The sequence below is a fragment of the Podarcis melisellensis genome, assembly GCF_964234715.1.
Source record: "Podarcis melisellensis genome assembly, chromosome: 18".
Taxonomy (NCBI): domain Eukaryota; kingdom Metazoa; phylum Chordata; class Lepidosauria; order Squamata; family Lacertidae; genus Podarcis; species Podarcis melisellensis.
In genome coordinates this window covers 7,340,232-7,363,694 of record NC_138536.1, presented here as the reverse complement: position 1 = coordinate 7,363,694, position 23,463 = coordinate 7,340,232, and the positions used below count along the sequence as shown (strand labels likewise).

At 48.7% G+C, this 23,463-nt stretch overlaps 2 protein-coding genes and 1 long non-coding RNA gene across 3 annotated transcripts in view; 1 reads left to right on the top strand and 2 right to left on the bottom strand.

Moving 5' to 3' along the window:
* The window catches only part of LOC309361041, a 559,475-nt gene that overhangs the window by 22,706 nt on the left and 513,306 nt on the right, over nt 1–23,463 (bottom strand). The window lies entirely within an intron of this gene.
* TNFAIP8L1 (TNF alpha induced protein 8 like 1) overlaps nt 1–23,463 on the bottom strand; it is a 228,906-nt gene that overhangs the window by 96,944 nt on the left and 108,499 nt on the right. The gene's annotated exons all lie outside the window — the stretch shown is intronic.
* DAPK3 (death associated protein kinase 3) lies at nt 631–22,421 on the top strand. The gene is made up of 9 exons (XM_081895695.1): nt 631–760; nt 2,343–2,477; nt 9,703–10,063; nt 11,337–11,466; nt 12,031–12,079; nt 13,434–13,460; nt 14,655–14,807; nt 18,447–18,492; nt 20,545–22,421. The coding sequence occupies exons 2-9, from the start codon at nt 2,416–2,418 to the stop codon at nt 21,085–21,087; spliced, it is 1,371 nt and encodes a 456-aa protein (XP_081751821.1). The 5' UTR covers nt 631–760; nt 2,343–2,415; the 3' UTR covers nt 21,088–22,421.

Below are 23,463 nucleotides of genomic sequence, written 5' to 3'. Positions count from 1 at the left end.
TGCTGTCACCATCTGCAGTGATCATGGAGCCCAAGAAAGTAAAATCTCTCACTGCCTCCATTTCTTCCCCTTCTATTTGCCAGGAGGTGATGGGACCAGTGGCCATGATCTTCGTTTTTTTTAGCTTCAGACCATATTTTGCGCTCTCCTCTTTCACCCTCCATAAAAGGTTCTTTAATTCCTCCTCACTTTCTGCCATCAAGGTTGTGTCCTCTGCATATCTGAAGTTGTTGATATTTTTTCCGGCGATCTTAATTCCGTCGTGGGATTCATCCAGCCCAGCCTTTCGCATGATGAATTCTGCATATAAATTAAATAAGCAGGGAGGCAATATACAGCTTTGTTGTACTCCTTTCCCGATTTTGAACCAATCAGTCGTTCCATATCCAGTTCTGACTGTAGCTTCTTGTCCCACATAGAGATTTCTCAGGAGACAGATGAGGTGATCAGGTACTCCCATTTCTTTAAGAACTTGCATGCAGCCAAAAAATGCAGAAAAGCAATATCTGCAAGGAGTTGTTGTTGTTGCTGCTGCGCCCCTTGCTGGCTGGCTGAATGAATGCATGACGTCACCGCCTGCCCGGGGAAGCGGGGGAGGCGTTCGGAGCCCGGGACTGTGACGTCACCTCCGCGCTTTAGCCAATGGGGAGAGCCGCTGCAGGGAGTGTTGGAATGCGGGCGGACGCGGCGCCTTGTCTCTCGCTGTCTCTCTCGGGGACGCGCCTTCCTCGCCTCCCGGGCGCGCTCTCGATCTCCTAAGGTGGGCGATGGGGTGGGTGTGGGTGGGGGAGTTGTGGGGGGGGGGAGGCTGCGCTCCTTTGCAGGAGGATAATTTCCTTTTTGATGCAATTAAATGGGGGTTTGGAAGTGGAAATCGCGAAAAGAGGTGATTTTGTTTGCCCCCCCCTAGATTTAGCGAAAAGGGGGCGGGGGGCAGATATGTGGGGCTCTGAGACCCGAGGGGTTTGAGGCTGGGGGGGGAGGGAGGGGTTGCTCGTGGGAAAAGGCTTTGTTAGGGAGGCAGGGAAGGGGGAGGGGAAGGAGGGGGGGAGTTTCCAGAAATATAGGGCTGGGGGTCCCCCCCCTTAGGGGGTGGGTGGGGAGGAAATGTGGGGCTGGACTAGATGACCCTGGGGGTCCCTTCCAGCGCTGCACTTCTTTGCTTCTAAGAAACGGCTGGCGGAAGGGTGGTGGCGGTGGTTTGAGCCAGGAGGGAAGGGGTTAAGTCGTGGTACTAAGTCGGGGGGGGGGCAGTTGATGGGAGGAGAGGGGTTACAGTTTTGAGGTTGGGCTGCTTTTGATGGGGAGGGGAGGGGAGGGGTTAAGTCGTGATGCTTTTGATGGGAGGAAAGGGGTTAAGTCCTGGGGATCCTTTGATGGGAAGGAAGGGGTTAAGTCCTGGGGATCCTTTGATGGGAAGGAAGGGGTTAAGTCCTGGGGATCCTTTGATGGGAAGGAAGGGGTTAAGTCATGGGGAGCCTGCTTTTGATGTTGGGCTGCTTTTAACGGCAGGGAAGGGGTTAAGTTGTGGGGATGCCTTTGATATGGATTTAAGTGGCAAGTTTGGAAAGATGGGGTGCAGAGGGGTCTGTGGGACTGGGAGGCAACTGCTGTGAGTGTGAATGGGGCTGGGATTCTTTTGGGGGGTGGAGGAAGGTTGGGGGGGTAGAGGCTACAGTTTATAGCTGGGATCACTAGGGATGGGGGAGCAGCAGGCGAGAAAGGAGTCTCCTTGAGTTCTTGTCATTGGGAAAAGGCGGGGTATAAAATAATAATAATAATAATAATAATAATAATAATAATAATAATAATAATAATAATAATTTATTTATACCCCGCCCATCTAGCTGGGGTTCCCCAGCCACTCTGGGCGGCTTCCAACACAATATTAAAATACAATAGTCTATTAAACATTAAATGCTTCCCTAAACAGACGTCTTGCCTTCAGACGTCTTCTAAAAGTCTGGTAGTTGTTTTTCTCTTTGACATCTGGTGGGAGGGCGTTCCACAGGGCGGGCGCCACCACCGAGAAGGCCCTCTGCCTGGTTCCCTGTAACCTCGCTTCTCGCAGCGAGGGAACCGCCAGAAGGCCCTCGGAGCTGGACCTCAGCGTCCGGGCAGAACGATGGGGGAGGAGACGCTCCTTCAGGTATACTGGACCGAGGCTGTTTAGGGCTTTAAAGGTCAGCACCAACACTTTGAATTGTGCTCGGAAATATCCTGGGAGCCAATGAAGATCTTTCAGGACCGGTGTTATGCGGTCTCGGCGGCCGCTCCCAGTCACTTTCCTTTCCTCAGTTGCAGGATCATTTGACTGATCTTTATCTTTCCTCTTCCTTTAGTATTGATCCAGCGCTGGGCAGTCTGGAAATTTGGTGACGGGCGCTTTTCCCGGCGGGCGGGGCGGAGGAAACCATGTCCACCTTCCGCCAAGAAAATGTGGAGGACTACTACGAGATGGAGGAGGAACTGGGCAGGTGAGCTGGCCGAGCAGTTTGTTGTGTGTCTGCTTGCGTGTTTTGTGTGTGTGTGTGTGAGAGAGAGAAATAATAATAATAATAATAATAATAATAATAATAATAATAATATTGTGTCAGCTGCATTCCATTGCTGACAGAGGGGAAGAGCATGGAGAGACAGGAGAAGGTAATTAGGCAGGAATGCGGAACGAGGGAGGAGCAGCCTAGTTAATAATAATAATATAATAATAATTTATTATTTATACCCCGCCCATCTGGCTAGGCTTCCCCAGCCATTCTGGGCGGCTTCCAACAAAACACTAAAATACAATAACCTATTAAACATTAAAAGCTTCCCTAAACAGGGCTGCCTTCTGAAAGTTTGGTAGTTATTTTTCTCTTTGACATCTGGTGGGAGGGCGTTCCACAGGGCGGGCGCCACCACCGAGAAGGCCCTCTGCCTGGTTCCCTGTAACTTGGCTTCTCGCAGGGAGGGAACCGCCAGAAGGTCCTCGGCGCTGGACCTCAGTGTCGATAACTGCCAGCAATAAAAAACCAAGAACTCCCCTAGATCTTATGCGCTCCCCAATGGTGAATTTATAGGAAGCAAGGTGTGTTTGTTTGTGTGTGTGCTGGTGCAAGTTATTTTAAAGTTATTGCTGATCAGTTCGTGATGATACCGCAAAACGCCCATGGACAATTACAACTTCTCCTTTGGAAACCTCAGCTAAGCGACATTGATAAACAGCCTGCAGCTTTTGTTGGTTCATGTTAGTTCAAAGTGCCTTTTTGCAAAGAGCTCAGGGACGGCGTAACAGAATGGACTGGCTTGTAAAAGAGTACTGGGAAATAATTCATAATGAATTGAAAAAAAATATGTTTAAAAGTACTTTTTCAAAAAAATAACAACACCAGAGTCCTTTCTGTTGGGGATAATTCAGACGGAAATTCCCAGGTGTCAAAAAAGGTTATTTATGTATGCTACTACTGCAGCCCATGTTTTGTTAGTCCCAAAATGGAAAACGAGCGAGGTCGCAACCAAAGAAGAATTGCAACTTAAGCTGATGGAATATGCACAGCTTGCAGACCTAACATATAGAACATGGGTAGGCAAATTAAGTCCCAGGGGCTGGATCCGGCCCAATTGCCTTCTAAATCCGGCCTGCGGACAGTCTGGGAATCAGTGTGTTTTTACATGAGTAGAATGTGTCTTTTTATTTAAAATGCATCTCTGGGTCATTTGTGGGGCATAGGAATCTGTTCATTTATTTCCCCCCCAAAAATATAGTCTGGCCCCCCACAAGGTCTGAAGGACAGTGGACCGGCCCCCTGCTGAAAAAGTTTGCTGACCCCTGATATAGAAGAAGAACGTATGTTTAGAGAACATTGGAAAACGTTTATTGAATATAAGGGGAGAAATTGTGTTTATTTGAAAACGTTGGCACCACTAACATAAATTCAACAGTGTAAATCAGTTTTGATGGACGCAATAATGGAATACGGAATGGCATATGCAGGGATTTATGTTATGCAAAGTGAACCATGGAAAGAGAAGAAGGGATAGTCGTTGATATCTTAAAGGTAAAGGTAAAGGGACCCCTGACCATTAGGTCCAGTCGTGGCCGACTCTGGAGTTGCGGCGCTCATCTCGCTTTACTGGCCGAGGGAGCCGGCGTACAGCTTCTGGGTCATGTGGCCAGCATGACTAAGCCGCTTCTGGCGAACCGGAGCAGCGCACCGAAACGCCGTTTACCTTCCCGCCGGAGTGGTACCTATTTATCTACTTGCACTTTGATGTGCTTTCGAGCTGCTAGGTTGGCAGGAGCAGGGACCGAGCAACGGGAGCTCACCCCATCATTGCGGGGATTCGAACCGCCGACCTTCTGATCAGCAAGTCCTAGGCTCTGTGGTTTAACCCACAGCGCCACCCGCGCCCAGTTGATATCTTAAGGTTCTTTAAATGAATATTCTAAAAGGTAAAATATAATAAAAATTGTGGAGAATAGAGGAAACCTTCAGCACCCAAGGGACTGGCAGCCTAGGAGACTGTTGCCGCGGCAGGGCTTAAATCTTCAGACCCCTGGTTCGATTTTTCGGCTATTTATTTGTGTTCGCATCCCGTGTGCTTGCCTCACACAAGCGGGTTCTGGCTTCACACTAGAATTTCAGATCGCCCCGCAGCGTCGCTTGCGGCGTCTCCGCATTCTTGACTTGTGCGTCAGCCGCACAAACTATTTCAGGGACGTTTCCTGTCTTGAGTAATTCCAGTCTGGCCAGCAGGTTTGAGGCAGTCTCCCCAAACCCACCCACCCCGAGAGCCTGGGGAAAGGAAGTGAGGGTGTTGCAAGGATCTCGCCCATATCCCGAACTCAGAACCCACGGGTGTCGCAACTTTGGTTTCAAAGGGTGATGCGAGATCCTTGTCCAATATTGCGGCGTCACCCTGATCTGACGATATACACAGGATTCGGCCCCAGACCTTTGCAACTCTGTCACCTCTTTGGTATGGCAGCCTCATTCTATGCTTGTTTTTGTGGAAGTAAATATAAGGTGAATATAAAAATCAATGATTTTTTTAAAAAATGATTTTTTAATTTAAATTGGATTTTTTAAAATTTAAATTGGATTTTTTTGAAATTTAAATTGGATCTAAATAAATTTTTCCTCAAAAGAATAAATTGGATTTTTAAAATAAAACGCTTTTGGAGGAAAAATCTATCTAAAGATGGTTTTCTATTTAAGTTGCATTATAGTCCCTCAGGAAATAAGGATTTGTTTTTCATGTGTGCTAAAACTCAGTCTAAGTTTTTTTAAAAAATTGTTTAACCACATCAGTTAACAAACATGGATACATATGCTATAACGTTATTGTTTTAAGTTAAAATAATTTTTTAAACTGTTACGATTATTTTTCTCCTTTCGATAAAGCACAGCAGAAAAGTTGCCCCAATTTAAACAGTTAACATATTAAACCTTGCAGTCATTTCATAGTTATCGGTCTATGTATTTCTGATAGTATTACCAATTTTTATCTCTAAGTATTACCAAATCAGTCTTTTTTATATATATAACTGTAAAAAAAAAAACCTAAGAAGACAACGACTTTAAAAAGGAACGGGAAATTTTTATAATTTACTTAGCAGACCATTGTAAGCAAATCAAAACTTTAGCAGGACTATAAGAATCACTTGTAAAGTAACGAAGGTTATGGACCATTTGGACAAGTCAAAATAGCAGATAACGTATTGATATGTATATGCCTTAATTATTGTAATAAGGACCCATGTTAGGGGATGTGGGGGAAAGTCGCGAGAATCTCACAAAACGAAATTTTCTGGCTGTAAATTTCTATTGACGAGAATTTTTTTAACCCCCCACCCCAATAAAAAATGCTTATAAAAAAATCCCCCCAAATCTTAAATTTTATTTGGGATATGTTGCCCCAAAAAAGGCTCAACAATTTCGTCGCCGTTTCTCCCCCCCCAAAAAAAAATAACTCAGCAACTTTGTCCAGATTTTCACTTTTGGGAATATGGCAACCCTATTTAAGATCCCAATTAGCGATCAAATCCCCCCTTTTTGGACACAGTGGTGAACTGTGGGCTGAGAAACCAAAGCCAGTCGACTTATTTTTTTCTTTTTTTAAAAGAAAACCTTTTGTGCAAAGTCTGTTTGTTCTCCCCCCGCCCTCGCCTCATTGCTATCCGTCCTGATGAATTTTTGCTGATGGCCAGCAGAAATAAAGCCGGTCGGGTCTCTTCTGTTCCGCTTCCGTGTCCTTTTCTTTTTGCAGCTCCAACCGTATATGGAAAGCCAGCTTGCTGTGTGATCTCACCTTTGAAAAATGTAAATAGCTGCATTTCCATGTCCCCGTGCCCGCGGATTTATTAAAACAGAGCGCGGAGAGGTTTTCTTCTTCGGTAGGCCTTTCCTTCTATGGAAAGACTCCAGAATTTGTGAAATAATCTGCGTGTGACGGACATTTTCTTCTCTTTTAACAACTAGTGTAGATTTATCCCAGCTTTTTCACACTCACAAAACCAGGAAGTGTTTCTTTGCTGGGGCAGACGGGGAGCGTCAGGAATGTGCTGTGTGTTAACTGCGTCCGCTTTGGAGCGCGGGGAAATCCCCAAATATCCCCTTTCTGCAAAATATCTCCTTCAGTTTCATGGTCCTGGTCTACCTCCCTGGTTTCATATAGAACTGTTGGCTGCCCAGGTGTTGCTGAACTACAATTCCCATCATGCCTTGCCGTTGGCCACGCTACCTGGAACAGATGGCGGTTGCAATTCAGCAGCAGCTGGAAAGCCCAAAGTTCCTGCTTTATAGTTAACTGAAGATTTCTGTTTTCCTTGCTAGGCTTGTCCCCTGTGCTCATTGCACCTGTAATAAATGGAAATCTGCCCTTATTCCCTTCTGGGGGACACAAGAGCCCTTAGAGAGTCCTTTGCAGGTTCTCCATCGGTCGGAGAAAATAACAGAGGCCAACCAGAGAATATTGAGAAGCAAAGCAGCTAGTAAGCCTGATCTTTACTGAAGTGTTGCAACAGGGTGCCCCCTTCACACGCAGGAGGAGGAGGAGGACCCTGAAATAAGGTGTGCCCGCCCTTATATAGACATTTTAAATTGCCCACCCTGCAGTCTAAGACCACCCCCAGAAACATCATACCTACATCACAGAAGAGGTGATCTACAGCAGAAATCTGAGTGCGTTGTTTACATCCTGTCTGGCAGGTTACCTGTTAATGCTTACTTGATTGGATACCCAGGTCACAGGCTCACCCTATTCATACACAGACATACCCTTAAGACAGGATTTGTGAAGGAAAAGACTTATCTATCTATCATCTATAATCTATCTATAATTTTTTAATTTTTTGTTTTTGTTTTACAGTTTAAAATACTCATTTTGCATCCTTAAGATAGCAGTGACTTCCACTCTCCCCTTTCCATGGTTCATTTTACATATCATAAATCCCTGCATATTTTACATGAACTAAACTAGGGATCAGCAACCGTTTTCAGCCATGGGCCGGTCCACCATCCCTTATGCGGTGGGCCGGACTATATTTTGAAGGGGGAAAAAGAACGAATTCCTATGCCCCACAAATAACTCAGAGATGCATTTTAAATAAAAGGAAACATTCTCTTTACATTTCCAACACTTGTTTGATTTAGATTTATACATTTTTGCCACTTTACGTGGTGTTAGATACCAGCGATATATCATTTTCATATCATTTTCTCTTAAGCTGTAACATGCTGTAAATTTTACATCCGTATTCCACAATCGTTCCCACGCTTCTGTGTCTATATTATAACCAATATCAGACACAAGATTTGCCCACCCTGGCAGAATGGCAGATGCAAGTAATAGACTATATGGAATTGGCAGAAATGACTGGCAGAATCCGAGACCTGGGAGAAGAGTCGGTGGAAGAGGATTGGAAGAAGTTCAAAGATTACCTCCAAAAACATTGTAAAATGTTTGAATGCTAAAAGGATGTTGGATTTAAAGATAATATGGCATCAGTGACATAGCTAAAAGGAATATGCAAAAATGTTTTAAAAGAGAAGGGTGAAAAGACCAGAGTAATATTATGTCAAATTTAATCAAAATGATACAAGGGATTAATTTAAAAAGAATATGTAAAAATGGATTTAAAAAGAAAGGAAAAATCGGAGACATAATAGGTTGAAATGTACAATGTTGAAGAAGATTTGAAAAAAGGGTAAGGAGCTGCTGAATCTGATTGTGTAAAGGGGAACACAGAAAAGGGAGATGTGAGGAAGTCAGGAAAGAGGGTTCTAAAGATAATAAGTAAAAAAACTAAGTTTTCTTTTTTGTCTTATGTTTTTTCTTGACTTCTATACGTTTTTTATTGTATTTTTCTGCTTTGTTCGATTGTGTTGTTTTCTATTGTATCTTTTTTTCTTTTTTCTTTTTGTTAGATTGTGATGTTTTGTCATACTATATGAAAGTTTAATAAATATCTTTTTTAAATATATATATATATTATGACCAATATCTATTGCCCAGCGAAGCTGGATTTGTTTGGGAGTGAAGCTCCCAGGTTCAGAGTCGGAAATCTGTAGGCTGTTTGTACACAGAGGAACGGTGTGAGGTGTCGGAAAAAGGAGTCTCCGAAAAAGGGCAAGGAAGTCAAGATTTGAAATGTCAAAAGGACTGTAACTTTAGTGGAACAGCATAAGCTGAACAGCATAAGCAAAATTTAAAACAAAAATAAAATACAGGGGACGTTTGGGTTGTGAATGTGATCCGTGCGGGATGCGCACTCGCAGCCTGCGCCTGCGTGGGTTGTGATTCGGCTCTTCTGCGCATGCGCAAAGCGCGTTTAAGCGCTTCTTGAAAGACCTACACTGGCTCCCAGTACGTTTCCAAGCACAATTCAAAGTGTTGGTGCTGACCTTTAAAGCCCTAAACGGCCTCGACCCAGTATACCTGAAGGAGCGTCTCCAACCCCATCGTTGAGTCCAGACACTGAGGTCCATCACAGATGTTGGTTAGAAATTAAGTGGTTTTCAGCTGTAATGAATAAGATAAATTCGGGGGGGGGGGGAGAAAGAAAGGTTGAAAATTAAGTGAAAACTAATGGCGAGGATTTGCTGAATTAATAATTTGAATTGGGATACAAAAAGGGGAGGTATGAGGAGGTCTGGGAAGTAAGTTAAAAGAAAATAAGTGAATGGAATTTTATGTGTTTTAAATTGTTTTTGTTTTGTATTTTTTTATTTTTGTTATATTTTGTTTTTTCTTTTTGTATAATCTTTGAAACGTCAATAAATATATATATTTTTAAAAAAAGACACTGAGGTCCATCACTGAGGGCCTTCTGGCGGTTCCCTCCCTGCGAGAAGCCAAGTTACAGGGAACCAGGCAGAGGGCCTTCTCTGTGGTGGCACCCACCCTGTGGAACGCCCTCCCACCAGATGTCAAAGAGAAAAACAACTACCAAACTTTTAGAAGACATCTGAAGGCAGCCCTGTTTAGGGAAGCTTTTAATGTTTAATAGGTTATTGTATTTTAGTGTTTTGTTGGAAGCTGCCCAGAGTGGCTGGGGGGACCCAGCCAGATGGGCGGTGTATAAATAATAAATTATTATTATTATTTATTATGATGTCCATGCGCGACCACCGAAACCCGAAAAAACGCAATCTGAAGCGCCTGTAACCCGAGGTATGACTGTAAGTGAACGTTTTCCCTCTCTCTCCCCCCTCACAGCGGACAGTTTGCGATCGTGCGCAAGTGCCGTGAGAAGAAGAGCGGCCTGGAATACGCGGCCAAGTTCATCAAGAAGCGCCGCCTGTCCTCCAGCCGCCGCGGGGTGAGCCGCGAGGAGATCGAGCGGGAGGTCGACATCCTGCGCGAGATCCAGCACCCCAACATCATCACGCTGCACGACATCTTCGAGAACAAGACGGACGTGGTGCTGATCCTGGAGCTGGTCTCCGGCGGAGAGCTCTTCGATTTCCTGGCCGAAAAGGAGTCTCTGACGGAGGAGGAGGCCACGCAGTTCCTCAAGCAGATTTTGGACGGAGTCCACTACCTCCACTCCAAACACATCGCCCACTTTGACCTCAAGGTGAGATCCTGCTCACACAATATACTACTACTACTACTACTACAGTGGTGCCTCGCAAGACGAAAAGAATCCGTTCCTTGAGTCTCTTCGTCTTGCGGTTTTTTCGTCTTGCGAAGCAAGACCATTAGCGGCTTAGCAGGCTGGTGACTGGGAGCGGCCGCCAGGAGCATATAACACCGGTCCTAAAGGATTTCTGCTGACTCCCAGTATGTTTCTGAGCACATTTCAAAGTTTTGGTGTTGATCTTTAAGGCCCGAAACAGCCTTGGCTCTGAATACCTGCAGGAGCGTTACTGAGGTCCAGCTCCAAGGGCTTTCTGGCAGTTCCTTCACTGAGAGAAGTGAGGTTGCAGGGAACCAGGCAGAGGGCCTTCTCGGTAGTGGCACCCTCCCATCAGATGTCAAGTAACCATACAACCTTTAGAAGACATCTGAAGGCAGCCCTATATTGGTTTGTTCTTAACATTTCGTACCAGGTCCACCTGGTATGCAGGCTGAGATCCTACCTGCCCAAGGACTGTCTCGCCAGAGTGGTGCATGCTCTGGTTATCTCCCGCTTGGACTACTGCAATGCGCTCCATGTGGGGCTACCTTTGAAGGTGACCCGGAAAGTACAACTAATCCAGAATGCGGCAGCTAGACTGGTGACTGGGGGCGGCCGCCGAGACCACATAACACCGGTCTTGAAAGACCTACGTTGGATCCCAGTACGTTTCCGAGCACAGTTCAAAGGGTTGGTGCTGACCTTTAAAGCCCTAAACTGCCTTGGTCCTGTATACCTGAAGGAGCATCTCCACCCCCATCGTTCTGCCCGGACACTGAGGTCCAGCACCGAGGGCCTTCTGGCGGTTCCCTCCCTCCAAGAAGCCAAGTTACAGGGAACCAGGCAGAGGGCCTTCTCGGTGGTGGCGCCCGCCCTGTGGAACGCCCTCCCATCAGATGTCAAGGAGATAAACAACTGTGACTTTTAGAAGACAGCCCTGTTTAGGGAAGTTTTAATGTGTGACCTTTTAGTGTATTTTTGGTCTTTGTTGGAAGCTGCCCAGAGTGGCTGGGGAAGCCCAGCCAGATGGGCAGGGTACAAATAATAAATTATTATTATTATTATTATTAATTAGTTTCATTTTTTAATATTCTGTTGGAAGCTGCCCAGAGTGGCGGGGGGCAAATTTGGTCAGATGAGCAGCTTGTGAATAATAAAAACAACATTACCCTGTTCCTCTGGCGGCAGAGACATGGTGCTCATGTGTTCTCCCAACCTTTCCCCCTCTCAGCCTGAAAACATCATGCTCCTTGATAAGAACGTCCCAAGCCCTCGCATCAAGCTGATCGACTTTGGCATTGCCCACAAGATCGAAGCAGGGAACGAGTTCAAGAACATCTTCGGCACTCCCGAGTTTGTAGGTATGTGTGAGAGACCAGGATGTTCAGGGCTGGGGTGGTTGATGGGTGAGGGGCGAGCAAGCAGGAGAAACCCTCAGCGTGGAGAGGAGGGGATGGTCTAAACCACTGAGCCTCTTGGGCTTGCCAATCGGAAGGTCGACGGTTCGAATCCCCGCGACGGAGTGAGCTCCCATCGCTCAATCCCATTTTCTGAAGTTCGAAAGCACACCAGTGCAAGTAGATAAATAGGTACCGCTCCCACGGGAAGGTAAACAGCGTTTCCGTGTGCTCTGGTTTCCGTCACAGTGTCCCGTTGCGCCAGAAGTGGTTTAGTCCTGCTGGCCACATGACCCGGAAAGCTGTCTGCGGACAAACGCCGGCTCCCTCGGCCTGAAAGTGAGATGAGCGCCGCAACCCCACAGTTTGACTGGAATTAACTGTCCAGGGTTCCTTTACCATAACTTTTACCTATCCTCCACATATCCAGAGCCACAAAGTATTTGAGAGGCAGATGCAGGGATCCTGGTTGGTTGTGGTTCTCTGTCTCTGAAATGCTTTTTTTTTTTCTAATCCCTCTCTCCAAAGCTCCAGAAATAGTCAACTATGAACCTTTGGGCCTGGAGGCTGATATGTGGTGAGTAAAATAAGTTGGCTTAGGTTTCCTGTGGAATTTAATGTTTGGAGGATGGATGGCAGCTAACAGATTGAGGTTGAATCCTGACAAGACAGAAATACCGTTTTTGGGGAACAGGGAGCAGGTGGGTGTGGGGGATTCCCTGGTCCTGAATGGGGCAACTGTGCCCCTGAAGGACCTGGTGCGCAGCCTGGGAGTCATTCTGGACTCATAGCTGTCCATGGAGGCGCAGGTTAATTCTGTGTCCAGGACAGCTGTCTACCAGCTCCATCTGGTACGCAGGATGAGACCCTATCTGCCTGCGGACTGTCTCGCCAGAGTGGTGCATGCTCTAGTTATCTCCCGCTTGGACTACTGCCATGCGCTCTACATGGGGCTACCTTTGAAGGTGACCCGGAAACTGCAATTAATCCAGAATGCGGCAGCCAGACTGGTGACTGGGAGTGGCCGCCGGGACCACATAACACCGGTCCTGAGAGATCTGCATTGGCTCCCAGTACGTTTCCGAGTACAATTCAAAGTGTTGGTGCTGACCTTGAAAGCCCTAAACGGCCTCAAAGGCCCAGTATATCTGAAGGAGCGTCTCCACCCCCATCGTTCTGCCCGGACACTGAGGTCCAGCTCCAAGGGCCTTCTGGCAGTCCCCTCCCTGCGAGAAGTGAGGCTACAGGGAACCAGGCAGGGGGCCTTCCCGGTGGTGGCACCCGTCTCCTGCCAGATGTCAAGGAGCTTTGCAATCTTCCAATATACCTGAAGGGGCGTCTCCACCCCAATCGTTCCGCCCGGACACTGAGGTCCAGCTCCGAGGGCCTTCTGGCGGTTCCCTCATTGCAAGAAGTGAGGCTACAGGGAACCAGGCAGAGGGCCTTCTCGGTAGTGGCGCCTGCCCTGTGGAACGCCCTCCCATCAGATGTCAAAGAGATAAACAACTACCTGACATTCAGAAGACATCTGAAGGCAGCCCTCTTCAGGGAAGTTTTTAATATTTAACGCTGTACTGTTTTTAACACTTGATTGGGAGCCGCCCAGAGTGGCTGGGGAAACTCAGCCAGATGGGCGGGGTATAAATTATTATTATTATTATTATTATTATTATTATTATTATTATTATTATTATTAAATGCACAGTAACTTTGCTGTGGGAATCTCCTTCGCTGGAGGATTTTCAACGGAGGCTTGGTGGCTACCTGTCAGGAATTATTCATCTGCGATCCCTGCAGATTAAATGAACCTCGAGGGGGGGTGGCCTTCCAACTCCACAGTTTCCATGGATTTTTATCTGCTTCTACTTGTTTATGAACTACTTTCCAAGTACGTTGATCCTCTCCTTTCCCTTTCCCTTCCCTCCTTCCAGGAGCATCGGCGTCATCACCTATATCCTGTGAGTATTTCAAAACAAAACACGTTGCGCAAAGTCAAGCCCTGTGCTTGGTGAACAAGCGTAGCTCCGCCGGGGCTCTTAACCTCAGGGTCTTGGGGGTGGGGTGAAAGATTCCTGTATTGCAAGGGGCCCTAAACGGCCTCGGTCCAGTATACCTGAAGGAGCGTCTCCACCCCCATCGTTCTGCACGGACACTGAGGTCCAGCGCCAAGGGCCTTCTGGCGGTTCCCTCCCTGCGAGAAGCCAAGCTACAGGGAACCAGGCAGAGGGCCTTCTTGGTGGTGGCGCCCTCCCTGTGGAATGCCCTCCCACCAGATGTCAAGGAAATAAACAACTCTCTGACTTTTAGAAGACATCTGAAGGCAGCCTCATTCAGGGAAGTTTTTAACGTGTGACATTTTAACGAATTTTTAATCTTTGTTGGAAGCCGCCCAGAGTTGCTGGGGAGACCTAGCCAGATGGGTGGGATACAAATAATAAATTATTATTATTATTATTATTATTATTATTATTATTATTATTATAGATGACTCCCGCGGTCCCTTCCAACTTGAAGGGTTGCATGTTCAGTAGAGCAGCACCTTTGGGGAAGAGGGGGCTTAGCTTACTGTTTTGGGTTTTTCTCCCCCCCAGGTCTGGCTCTTGGGACGCGGGTGGCGCTGTGGGTTAAACCACAGAGCCTAGGACTTGCTGATCAGAAGGTCAGTGGTTCAAATCCCCGCGACGGGGTGAGCTCCCGTTGCTCGGTCCCAACCTAGCAGTTCGAAAGCACATCAAGTGCAAGTAGATAAATAGGTACCACTCCGGCAGGAAGGTAAACAGTGTTTCCGTGCGCTGCTCTGGTTCGCCAGAAGTGGCTTAGTCCTGCTGGCCACATGACCTGGAAGCTGCACGCTGGCTCCCTCGGCCAATAAAGTGAGATGAGCACCGCAACCCCAGAGTCGTCCACGACTGGACCTGGCCGGATTTATCTACTTGCACTTTGACGTGCTTTCGAACTGCTGGGTTGGCAGGAGCAGGGACCGAGCAACGGGAGCTCACCCCGTCGTGGGGATTCAAACTGCTGACCTTCTGATCGGCAAGCCCTAGGCTCTGTGGTTTAACCCACAGCGCCACCCGCGTCCCTAAGGGTTAGTTGGTACAAAACGCCTAAATAAAGGGATTTCTTCCTTTTTTATCCTCTCGCCCTCGCAGCTTAAGCGGCGCCTCTCCGTTCTTGGGCGAAACCAAGCAGGAAACCTTAACCAACATTTCTGCTGTCAACTATGACTTTGACGAGGAGTACTTTAGCAACACCAGCGAACTGGCAAAGGACTTCATTCGGCGGCTGCTCGTCAAGGATCCCAAGTACGAAACGCGGGTGATGGGTTATGGGTGTCTGTTTTGGGACTACAGTTCCCATCATCCCAGACCTGTTAGCTAGGGATGATGGGAGTTGTAGTCCTCAAACAGCGGGAGGGCCTAGTTTGGCCATCACTGCGTGTAGCCTACCTACCCCAACCCCCTCAGCAGCGAGATTTGAACGCGGAACCTTGTAATTCATAGCTCGGTCTCTCTCAGCGCCACGCTAATGCAATCGGCGCAAGCTTTGGGAGCCGCACAGATCTCTTTGCCAGGCCAGATGTTCGTAAACGACAACAGTGAGAGAAAAGGGAGTTTTCCCGAGGCAAATATATATTTTCCTGTTGACCTACATTTGTTCAAGGCCTCGGACGTCCCTCCTTTCCTCTCCCAAACCCTGAGAGAAAGTAGAATTAATTAGGCAGCATGAGACACCTATGCGCAAAACCTGTTTAGCTTGTATTTGCTCATATACTCTGGTTGGCCTCTGTCATTTTCTCCTGCCGATGGGGAACCCACTTAAGGACTCTACAGTGCTACCTCGGGTTAAGTACTTAATTCATTCCGGAGGTCCGTACTTAACCTGAAACTGTTCTTAACCTGAAGCACCACTTTAGCTAATGGGGCCTCCTGCTGCTGCCGTGCCGCCGGAGCATGATTTCTGTTCTCAACCCGAAGCAAAGTTCTTAACCCGAGGTACTATTTCTGGGTTAGTGGAGTCTGTAGCCTGAAGCGTCTGTAACCTGAAGTGTATGTAACCCGAGGTACCACTGTATATGGGCTCTGGAATACCCCATAAGGGAAAGGGAGCAGTATTTTCTTATAAAATTATTGAGCATCACCCTCTCAAACGGACAACGCGCTCCATTCGAACACAAAGAGGAAATGAGTAAGGTGGGTTTCCACAGGGCTTGTACAGTGGTGCCCCGCAAGACGAATGCCTCGCAAGACGGAAAACCCGCTAGACGAAAGGGTTTTCTGTTTTGGAGGCGCTTCGCAAAACGAATTTCCCTATGGGCTTGCTTCGCAAGACGAAATGTCTTGCGAGTTCCTGCGGGGTTTTTTCCCTTCCCCCCCTTTTTCTAAGCAGCTAAGCCGCTTATCAGCTGATCCGCTAAGCTGATAAGCCGCTAAAAGCCGCTAAACCGTTAATAGCGCTAATCCGCTAAGCTGTCAATGGGCTTGCTTCGCAAGACGAAAAAACCACTAGACGAAGAGCCTCACGGAACGGATTAATTTCGTCTTGCGAGGCACCACTGTATTGGACAGAATCCCTGCGCGTGTTGTCCATTTGGGAGGAAGACACTTAATCATCACCCATATCTAGAGGGCTGTCACAGGAAAGACGGAGCAAGCTAGTCTCCAAGCTTGGAAGGACCCAAATCAACGGATTTAAGTGATGAAAGATGATAATAATATAATAAAATTTATTTATACCCCGCCCTCCCCAGCCAAGACCGGGCTCAGGGCGGCTAACAACCAATAATAAAAACTGGTTGGTTGAAATACAACTTAAAAAACAAGATTAAAATACAACCTTAAAATGTTTAAATGCAGCTTCATCACAGGAGGAGAAAGGAAAAAAGAAAGAGGGGGAGGGAATCAAATTGATTCTAAGCCAAAGGCCAGGCGGAACAACTCTGTCTTACAGGCCCTGTGGAAAGAAATCCGATCCTGCAGGGCCCTGGTCTCATGAGGCAGAGCGTTCCACCAGGCGGGAGCCAGTGTTGAAAAGGCCCTGGCTCTGGTTGAAGCCAATCTAACTTCTTTAGGGCCCGGGACCTCTAGGGTGTTGCTATTTATGGACCTTGAGGCTCTCCGTGGGGCATACCAGGAGAGGCGGTCCCGTAGGTACGAGGGTCCTAGGCCGTGAAGGGCTTTAAAGGTCAAACGTAGCACCTTAAATCTGACCCTGTACTCCACTGGGAGCCAGTGCAGCTGGAAAAGCACTGGGTGAATATGCTCCCATGGCAGAGACCCCGTGAGGAGCTTTGCTGCAGCATTCTGCACCCGCTGGAGTTTCTGGGACAGCTTCCAGGGCAGCCCCGCGTAGAGCGAATTACAGTAGTCAAGCCTGGAGGTGACCGTCGCATGGATCACTGTGGCCAGGTCAGGGCGGGAAAGATAAAGGACCTACTGCTTGATGCGGCGAAGGTGGAAAACGTTGCCTTGGCTGTTACTGTAACCTGCGCCTCCACGGAAAGGCTGAGATTCTGACTAAACAGCAGGAAGAAATTTCTGATGGCAAGAGCTGTCCGAGAGTGGAACGGACTTCCGTGGAAGGTGTTGGGCTCTCCTTTTAAGAAGAAGTTGCAATGGCCATCTGCCAGGGATTCTTCCGCTATGATTCCCGCCTTGCAAGGGGGTTAGAATAACAGAACTGTAGAAGTGGAGAATGAAGCTGATGGACTGTGCAGAACTTGATAAACTGACTGGGAAGATCAGATATCTACGAGATCAAAAGTTCATCGAGGACTGGGGAAAATTAGATTTGGAAATGTGTATTTAAAGAAATTAGAACTTGGGTGATTGGCAGAGAAGCCGAAGGAAGTCAAAAACCGAAAATTTAATAGAAATTGCAATGTGGCATGAATGTATGGAAAATTAATAAAATATACTTTATAGAATAACAAAACTGCTTAGTTGCAAAAGCCAGGTGACCCCCAGGTCCTATTCCACAGCACTGATGATTTCACCAACAGAACCGCATATTTTTTAAAATATAAATATTAAATTTTATTTGACATAATTATTGCAAAATACATACAAGTACATACATACATATTTTTCAGTTAAGCGCACACATATTTAAAAAAGAACAAAAAAGGAGAAAAGAAAAAATAAGAAGAAAAATTGCAAAAAAACAGAAGAATTTCCTCCAAATTCACGCGATGGAAGTCAAGCAATGAAGTTTTACTGTTGATATATCCGTGGAGTGAATTCAGAACTGCATTTTAAATTGCGTTTTAACCTGTATTTTAAATTGGTATCCCCCCCCCTTATGTTTTTATTGTAATGTTACTGTTGTTAGCCGCCCTGAGCCTGGGGAGGGCGGAGTATACCGTATTTTTCGCCATATAGGACGCACCAGCCCATAGGACGCACCTAGATTTGGGGGGGGGGGGAGAAATAAAGGGGGAAAAAATTATTCCCCCCCCAGGCGCGGGGCGGGGGAAGCCCACTTTGGCATCGCTCTGGGAGCTTGCGGGGCTGGGGGTGAAGACCCCAGCCCCCAGAACAGGCTGCCGCCCCAAGCCTTGCGCGCCCGGCGGGAGCTCCCGCCGGGCGCGGAAGGCTTGCGGACACCTTCCCGAAGCACGGGGCGTCCTCCGGAGGGCACCCCGTGCTTCGGGATGCAGGCTGCTGTCCGCAAGCCTTGGGAGACCAGCAGGAACTCCCCCCGGGCTTGCAAGGCTTGCAGATAGCTTCCTGAAGCCTGGAGAGCGAGAGGGGTCGGTGCGCACCGATGCCTCTCGCTCTCCAGCCTTCAGCGAAAGCCTGCATTCGCCCCATAGGACGCACACACATTTCCCCTTCATTTTTGGAGGGGGAAAAGTGCGTCCTATATGGCGAAAAATACGGTAAATAAAATTTATTCTTATTCTTATTCTTATTAACTGACTTCTGCTCCACATTCTGTTTCAGGAAGCGGATGACGATCGACCAGAGCCTGGAGCACCCGTGGATTAAGGTAAAAACCGAGATGTTTCTGAATGTTGGCTTGCGGTTCCCAAGCTATATTTTTCCCCCGCTCTTGAACCAGGCGGTCTTCCAGATTTGTAAGATCGGTAGCAAAGCCTTACAATCTAAGCCACTAAGCAGAGGAAGAAGGGGAGGGCGGGGAGGGCGGGTTGGGGAGAAGATGGGAGCCGGCAAGTTCAGGAGACGGTGATTCAGCTCCCTGCCTCCTTGGGAAACAAAATCGCCCAGTAAGCAGCCTTTACTGCTGAATGGTGCTGCTGGGTGAAGGATGGTGAGAGGGGCTGGAGCACACAGGTTGGTGGTGGTGGTGGCAGATGAAGGGCACATTCATCTTGACCACTCACCCTGACTGTGACCTGCAGGTTCAAAATGGATTCTAGAATCCTCCCCTATCACTTTGTCTTTTGTTTTTAACTGGGAGCTGCAAGGTGACTAGAGGAAAGGTCCTGGAGAGGTCCGCGATGCTTCCCCTCCCCTCCCCTTTTGTTAGGTTACGATACGATAAGTTAAGGCCCCCTGCCTGGTTCCCTGTAACTTGGCTTCTCACAGGGAGGGAACCACCAGAAGGCCCTCGGAGCTGGACCTCAGTGTCTGGGCAGAACGATGGGGGTGGAGACGCTCCTTCAGGTATACTGGACCGAGGCCGTTTAGGGCTTTCGAGGTCAGCACCAACACTTTGAATTGTGCTTGGAAATGTACTAGGAGCCAATGTAGGTCTTTCAAGACCGATGTTATGTGGTCTTGGCGGCCGCTCCCAGTCCCCAGTCTAGCTGCCACATTCTGGATTAGTTGTAGTTTCTTTGTCACCTTCAAAGGTAGCCCCGCATAGAGCGCATGGCAGTAGTCCAAGCAGGAGCTAACCAGGGCATGCACCACTCTGGCGAGACAGTCCACAGTCCCACCAAAACAGTCCTTCTGTCTCGTCAGGATTCAACCTCAATCCATTAGCCACCATCCATCCTCCAACCGCCTCCAGGCACTCACACAAGACATTCACTGCCTTCACTGGTTCTGATTTAAAACAGAGGTAGAGCTGGGTATCGTCCGCATACTGATGAACCCCCAGCCCAAACCCCAAATAAACAGATGTGCAAAGATATAAAAGAAAGAAACTTTTGGTCTCAGATAAAAAGGATGGGTAGATTTGCCAAGTGGGGAGAGACCCTGTGGGTCCCCTAGACCAGGGGTCCGCAAACTTACTGTGTCTTCAGTGTCTCCACACTGGAGGAGCGCGTGCCCATATGTGTGCGCACACACTATTTCTGGCACACGTCCGGGTCTGAGGAGCACCGGAAATCATGTGCACGGGCCTCCTCTGGCTTGCACATGTGCAAATAACGCTTGTGCAAGTAAACAAGCTACCGTATTTTTCGCTCTATAGGACGCACCTGACCATAGGACGCACCTTGTTTTAGAGGGGGAGAACAAGAAGAAAAAATTCTCCCCCTCTTTGCTCAGCGCCCCTTCAGCGAAGCGGCAGGAGAAATGGAGCCCCTACCCTTCAGCGAAAGGAACCCGAAGTCCCTGGAGCGCAGCGGGAGCTCCGGCTGCGCTCCGGAGGCTTCAGGCGGCTATCTTTGAAGTCTGGAGAGCAAGATGGGTCGGTGTGCACCAACGCCTCACACTCTCCAGGCTTCAGTGAAGGCAACCCGAAGCCTCGAGCGCAGCGGGAGCGCTCCCACTGCGCTTTGGAGGCTTCGCATTGCTATCGCTGAAGCCAAGGAGCCTGCATTCGCTCCATAAGACGCACACACATTTCCCCTTAATTTTTGGAGGGGAAATGTGCGTCTTATAGAGCGAAAAATACGGTATTTCTGGTGCTCCAACCCGGAAGTGGGCAGCCGCGCAGCACCGGTAAGAGCGGGCGGCGGGGGTTGCCGCGGGCCGGATAAACGAGTCCCTCGGGCCTTATCCGGCCCGTGGGCCTTAAGTTTGGGGGCCCCTTCTCTAGACTGACCCCCTGGAATGGGGGTGGCGGGCGGGAAAGAGAAGCAACTGCCCCAGGCTCTTTTCTGAGCGTCTCCCCACTGACCCTTTGCAGGTGATCAAGCGCCGGAACGTCCGCAACGAGGACAACGGCAAGAAGCCGGAGCGCCGCCGCCTGAAGACGACCCGCCTGAAGGAGTACACCATCAAGTCCCACTCCAGCATGCCGCCCAACAACACCTACGTCAACTTTGAGCGCTTCTCGAAGGTCATGGAGGAGGTGGCGGCGGCCGAGGAGGGCCTCCGCGAGCTTCAGCGGAGCAAGAAGTCCTTCCGCGAAGACATCGAGGCCCTGCGCTCCATCTACGAGGAGAAGGAGCTGTGGTACAAAGAGGAGAACGAGGCCGTGGGCCAGGACCTGCGGCAGATCCGCCAGGAGATGCAGAAGACGGAGGCCCTCAAGCGCCAGGCGCAGGAGGAGGCCCGGAGCGCCTCGCTGGCGGCCAACGGGCTGAAGAGGCGGTACCGGAAACTGGAGAACCGCTACGAGGCCCTTGCCAAACAGCTGGCGTCCGAGATGAAGTTCGTGCAAGAGCTGGTGCGCTCCATCGAGCTGGAGAAGCTGCGGGGTGGGGAAGGGGACTGTGGCCTCCGCTAGCGCCCTCCCCTCCTGGGGCGGGGTGAGGAGACGGGAGCAGATCCGTCTCGGCCGCGGGTTCGAGGGCTGCGCCGCCTCGCCCGGCCTCCTGGCCCAGCGTCCCAACGACTCTTTGACCTACGGCTCCTTATTTAATCAGCGGTGTGGCGTGCTTCCTGGACTACGTATCCCATGATGCAGCGCTCCTGCCGGGACCCAGCACGGCGGGCGACATCTCTGACTTGTAGCCTGATGGTGGAATCTTCGTTCTTGTTTCAATATCCCGTCTTGCCCGGGGCTTTCCGTTCTGCCCGAGGATGGGCCGGCCTCCTTGAGGGTTTGAAGGGAGCAGGACGTCGGCGTTCTCTTCCCCCGAATGAGGTTCCGATGGCAAACTTTGAAGCCCCAAAGTCTTGTTTCCGTTTGCTCGCTGGGCTTCTGAGTGCGGAGAGACTGCTGCCCAGATTATGGGAGATTATGGTGCCCAGATTATGGTGCAGATGTGATGTGCGAGAGAAGGCTTTTGCTTCGCTAAATCAGCCATTCCAGGGCGGAGCATGACGCCCCATTCACCCTGTGGGTCTTTTCTGCTAGGGGCCTCGTGGCAGGTTTTCTGGGACCAAGACTGCATTTACAAACCGCACATGGCTTGTGTTCCGGATATCGGAGGGAGCTTCACTTCACAAATATCAGGGTGTCTCTGGGTTGCGGGCAGTTATGAGAACTTCCTAAAGTCCAGTGTTTGTAGTAACAAACATCTGCCTGGGTAGAGACATCCAAACATTTTAAATCTTTTCCCAGGATCTGCCCCTTTTATCCTTTATCGTAGCCTCGTGGTACATTTTCTTTCCTATTATTATTCTTTGTATTGAGAAGCCATCTTTGCTTTTTTAATAATAATTATAATAATCGCAGGATTCTTGGTTTGGGTTCATGTTTAGGAGGAGGTGATTAGGGTAGCAACAATTGCAGCTTCTCTTCGCAGCCGAAGCTCTGGGAATTTCAGATATAAACTGTGAATCGAGGGGTGGTGGTGGTCGTTGTTAAGAAATCACATGCTTAGGACTGATGTGGCTACATACAGGGATATTTCCAGCTGTCTTTTGTATTGAACGTTTATGATGATATGTGTTCAGGATGCGGCCGGCTGTCACACACAAGTCCTGCTTTCAGCGCTGTTTCGTAACTGCAAAAGATCGGGAGCGGCCACACCGCTTCATCTCCAACCGGGGCGCATCCTGTAACCTCCAGCTGAAACCCTGTAATGTTTTGTTCTGCAGATGTTGTGCTTTAGCAAGCATGTGGTGCCGCTTCGGGGAAGCATCGCAGAGCCACCAATAAATCAGAATCAACCCGCCTTGGCGCACTGTTATTTTGTCTGGAACCCTCTGCAGGATACAACTGCTGCAAAATGCGCATTGGAGCGTGGGTGGCTTAGAACTGAGTCCATCCGCCTTATTTTGGAGCCCTGCAGCCTCAAAGGTCGAGTGTGGTGCTGCTTGTGCTCTGAGGTTCTTTACTAACTCGCAAGGGGAGCATTCCTCTCTTCGGAATCACCGTATTTTTCGCTCTATAAGACGCACCAGACCACAAGACGCACCTAGTTTTTGGAGGAGGAAAACAAGAAAAAAAAATATATTCTGAAACTCAGAAGCCAGAACAGCAAGAGGGAACTCTGCGCAGTGAAAGCAGCAATTCCTCTTGCTGTTCTGGCTTCTGGGATAGCTGCGCAGCCTGCATTCTCTCCATAAGATGCACACACATTTCCCCTTACTTTTTAGGAGGGAAAAAGTGAGTCTTATAGAGCAAAAAATACGGTACCTTGCACAGAACAGGCCTCTGTGGCTTTTCCTGAGACCTCACAATACTGTCCAAGGTAAAGGGACCCCTGACCATTAGGTCCAGTTGTGGCCGACTCTGAGGTTGCGGTGCTCATCTCGCTTTATTGACCGAGGGAGCAGGCGTACAGGTCATGTGGCCAGCATGACTAAGCCGCTTCTGGCAAACCAGAGCAGCACACAGAAACGCCGTTTACCTTCCCGCCGGAGTGGTACCTATTTATCTACTTGCCCTTGGATGTGCTTTCGAACTGCTAGGTTGGCAGGAGATATTTATCATAGATGTTCATAAATGTACCAAATGGGACACATGGGACGCTGTGGGTTAAACCACAGAGCCTAGGACTTGCCGATCAGAAGGTCGGCAGTTCGAATCCCTGCGACAGGGTGAGCTCCCGTTGCTCGGTCCCTGCTCCTGCCAACCTAGCAGTTGGAAAGCACGTCAAAGTGCAAGTAGATAAATAGGTGCCGCTCCGGCGGGAAGGGAAACAAAGCAGGCGTCTTTTAATTTTGTGGCTGCTGTCACCATCTGCAGTGATCATGGAGCCCAAGAAAGTAA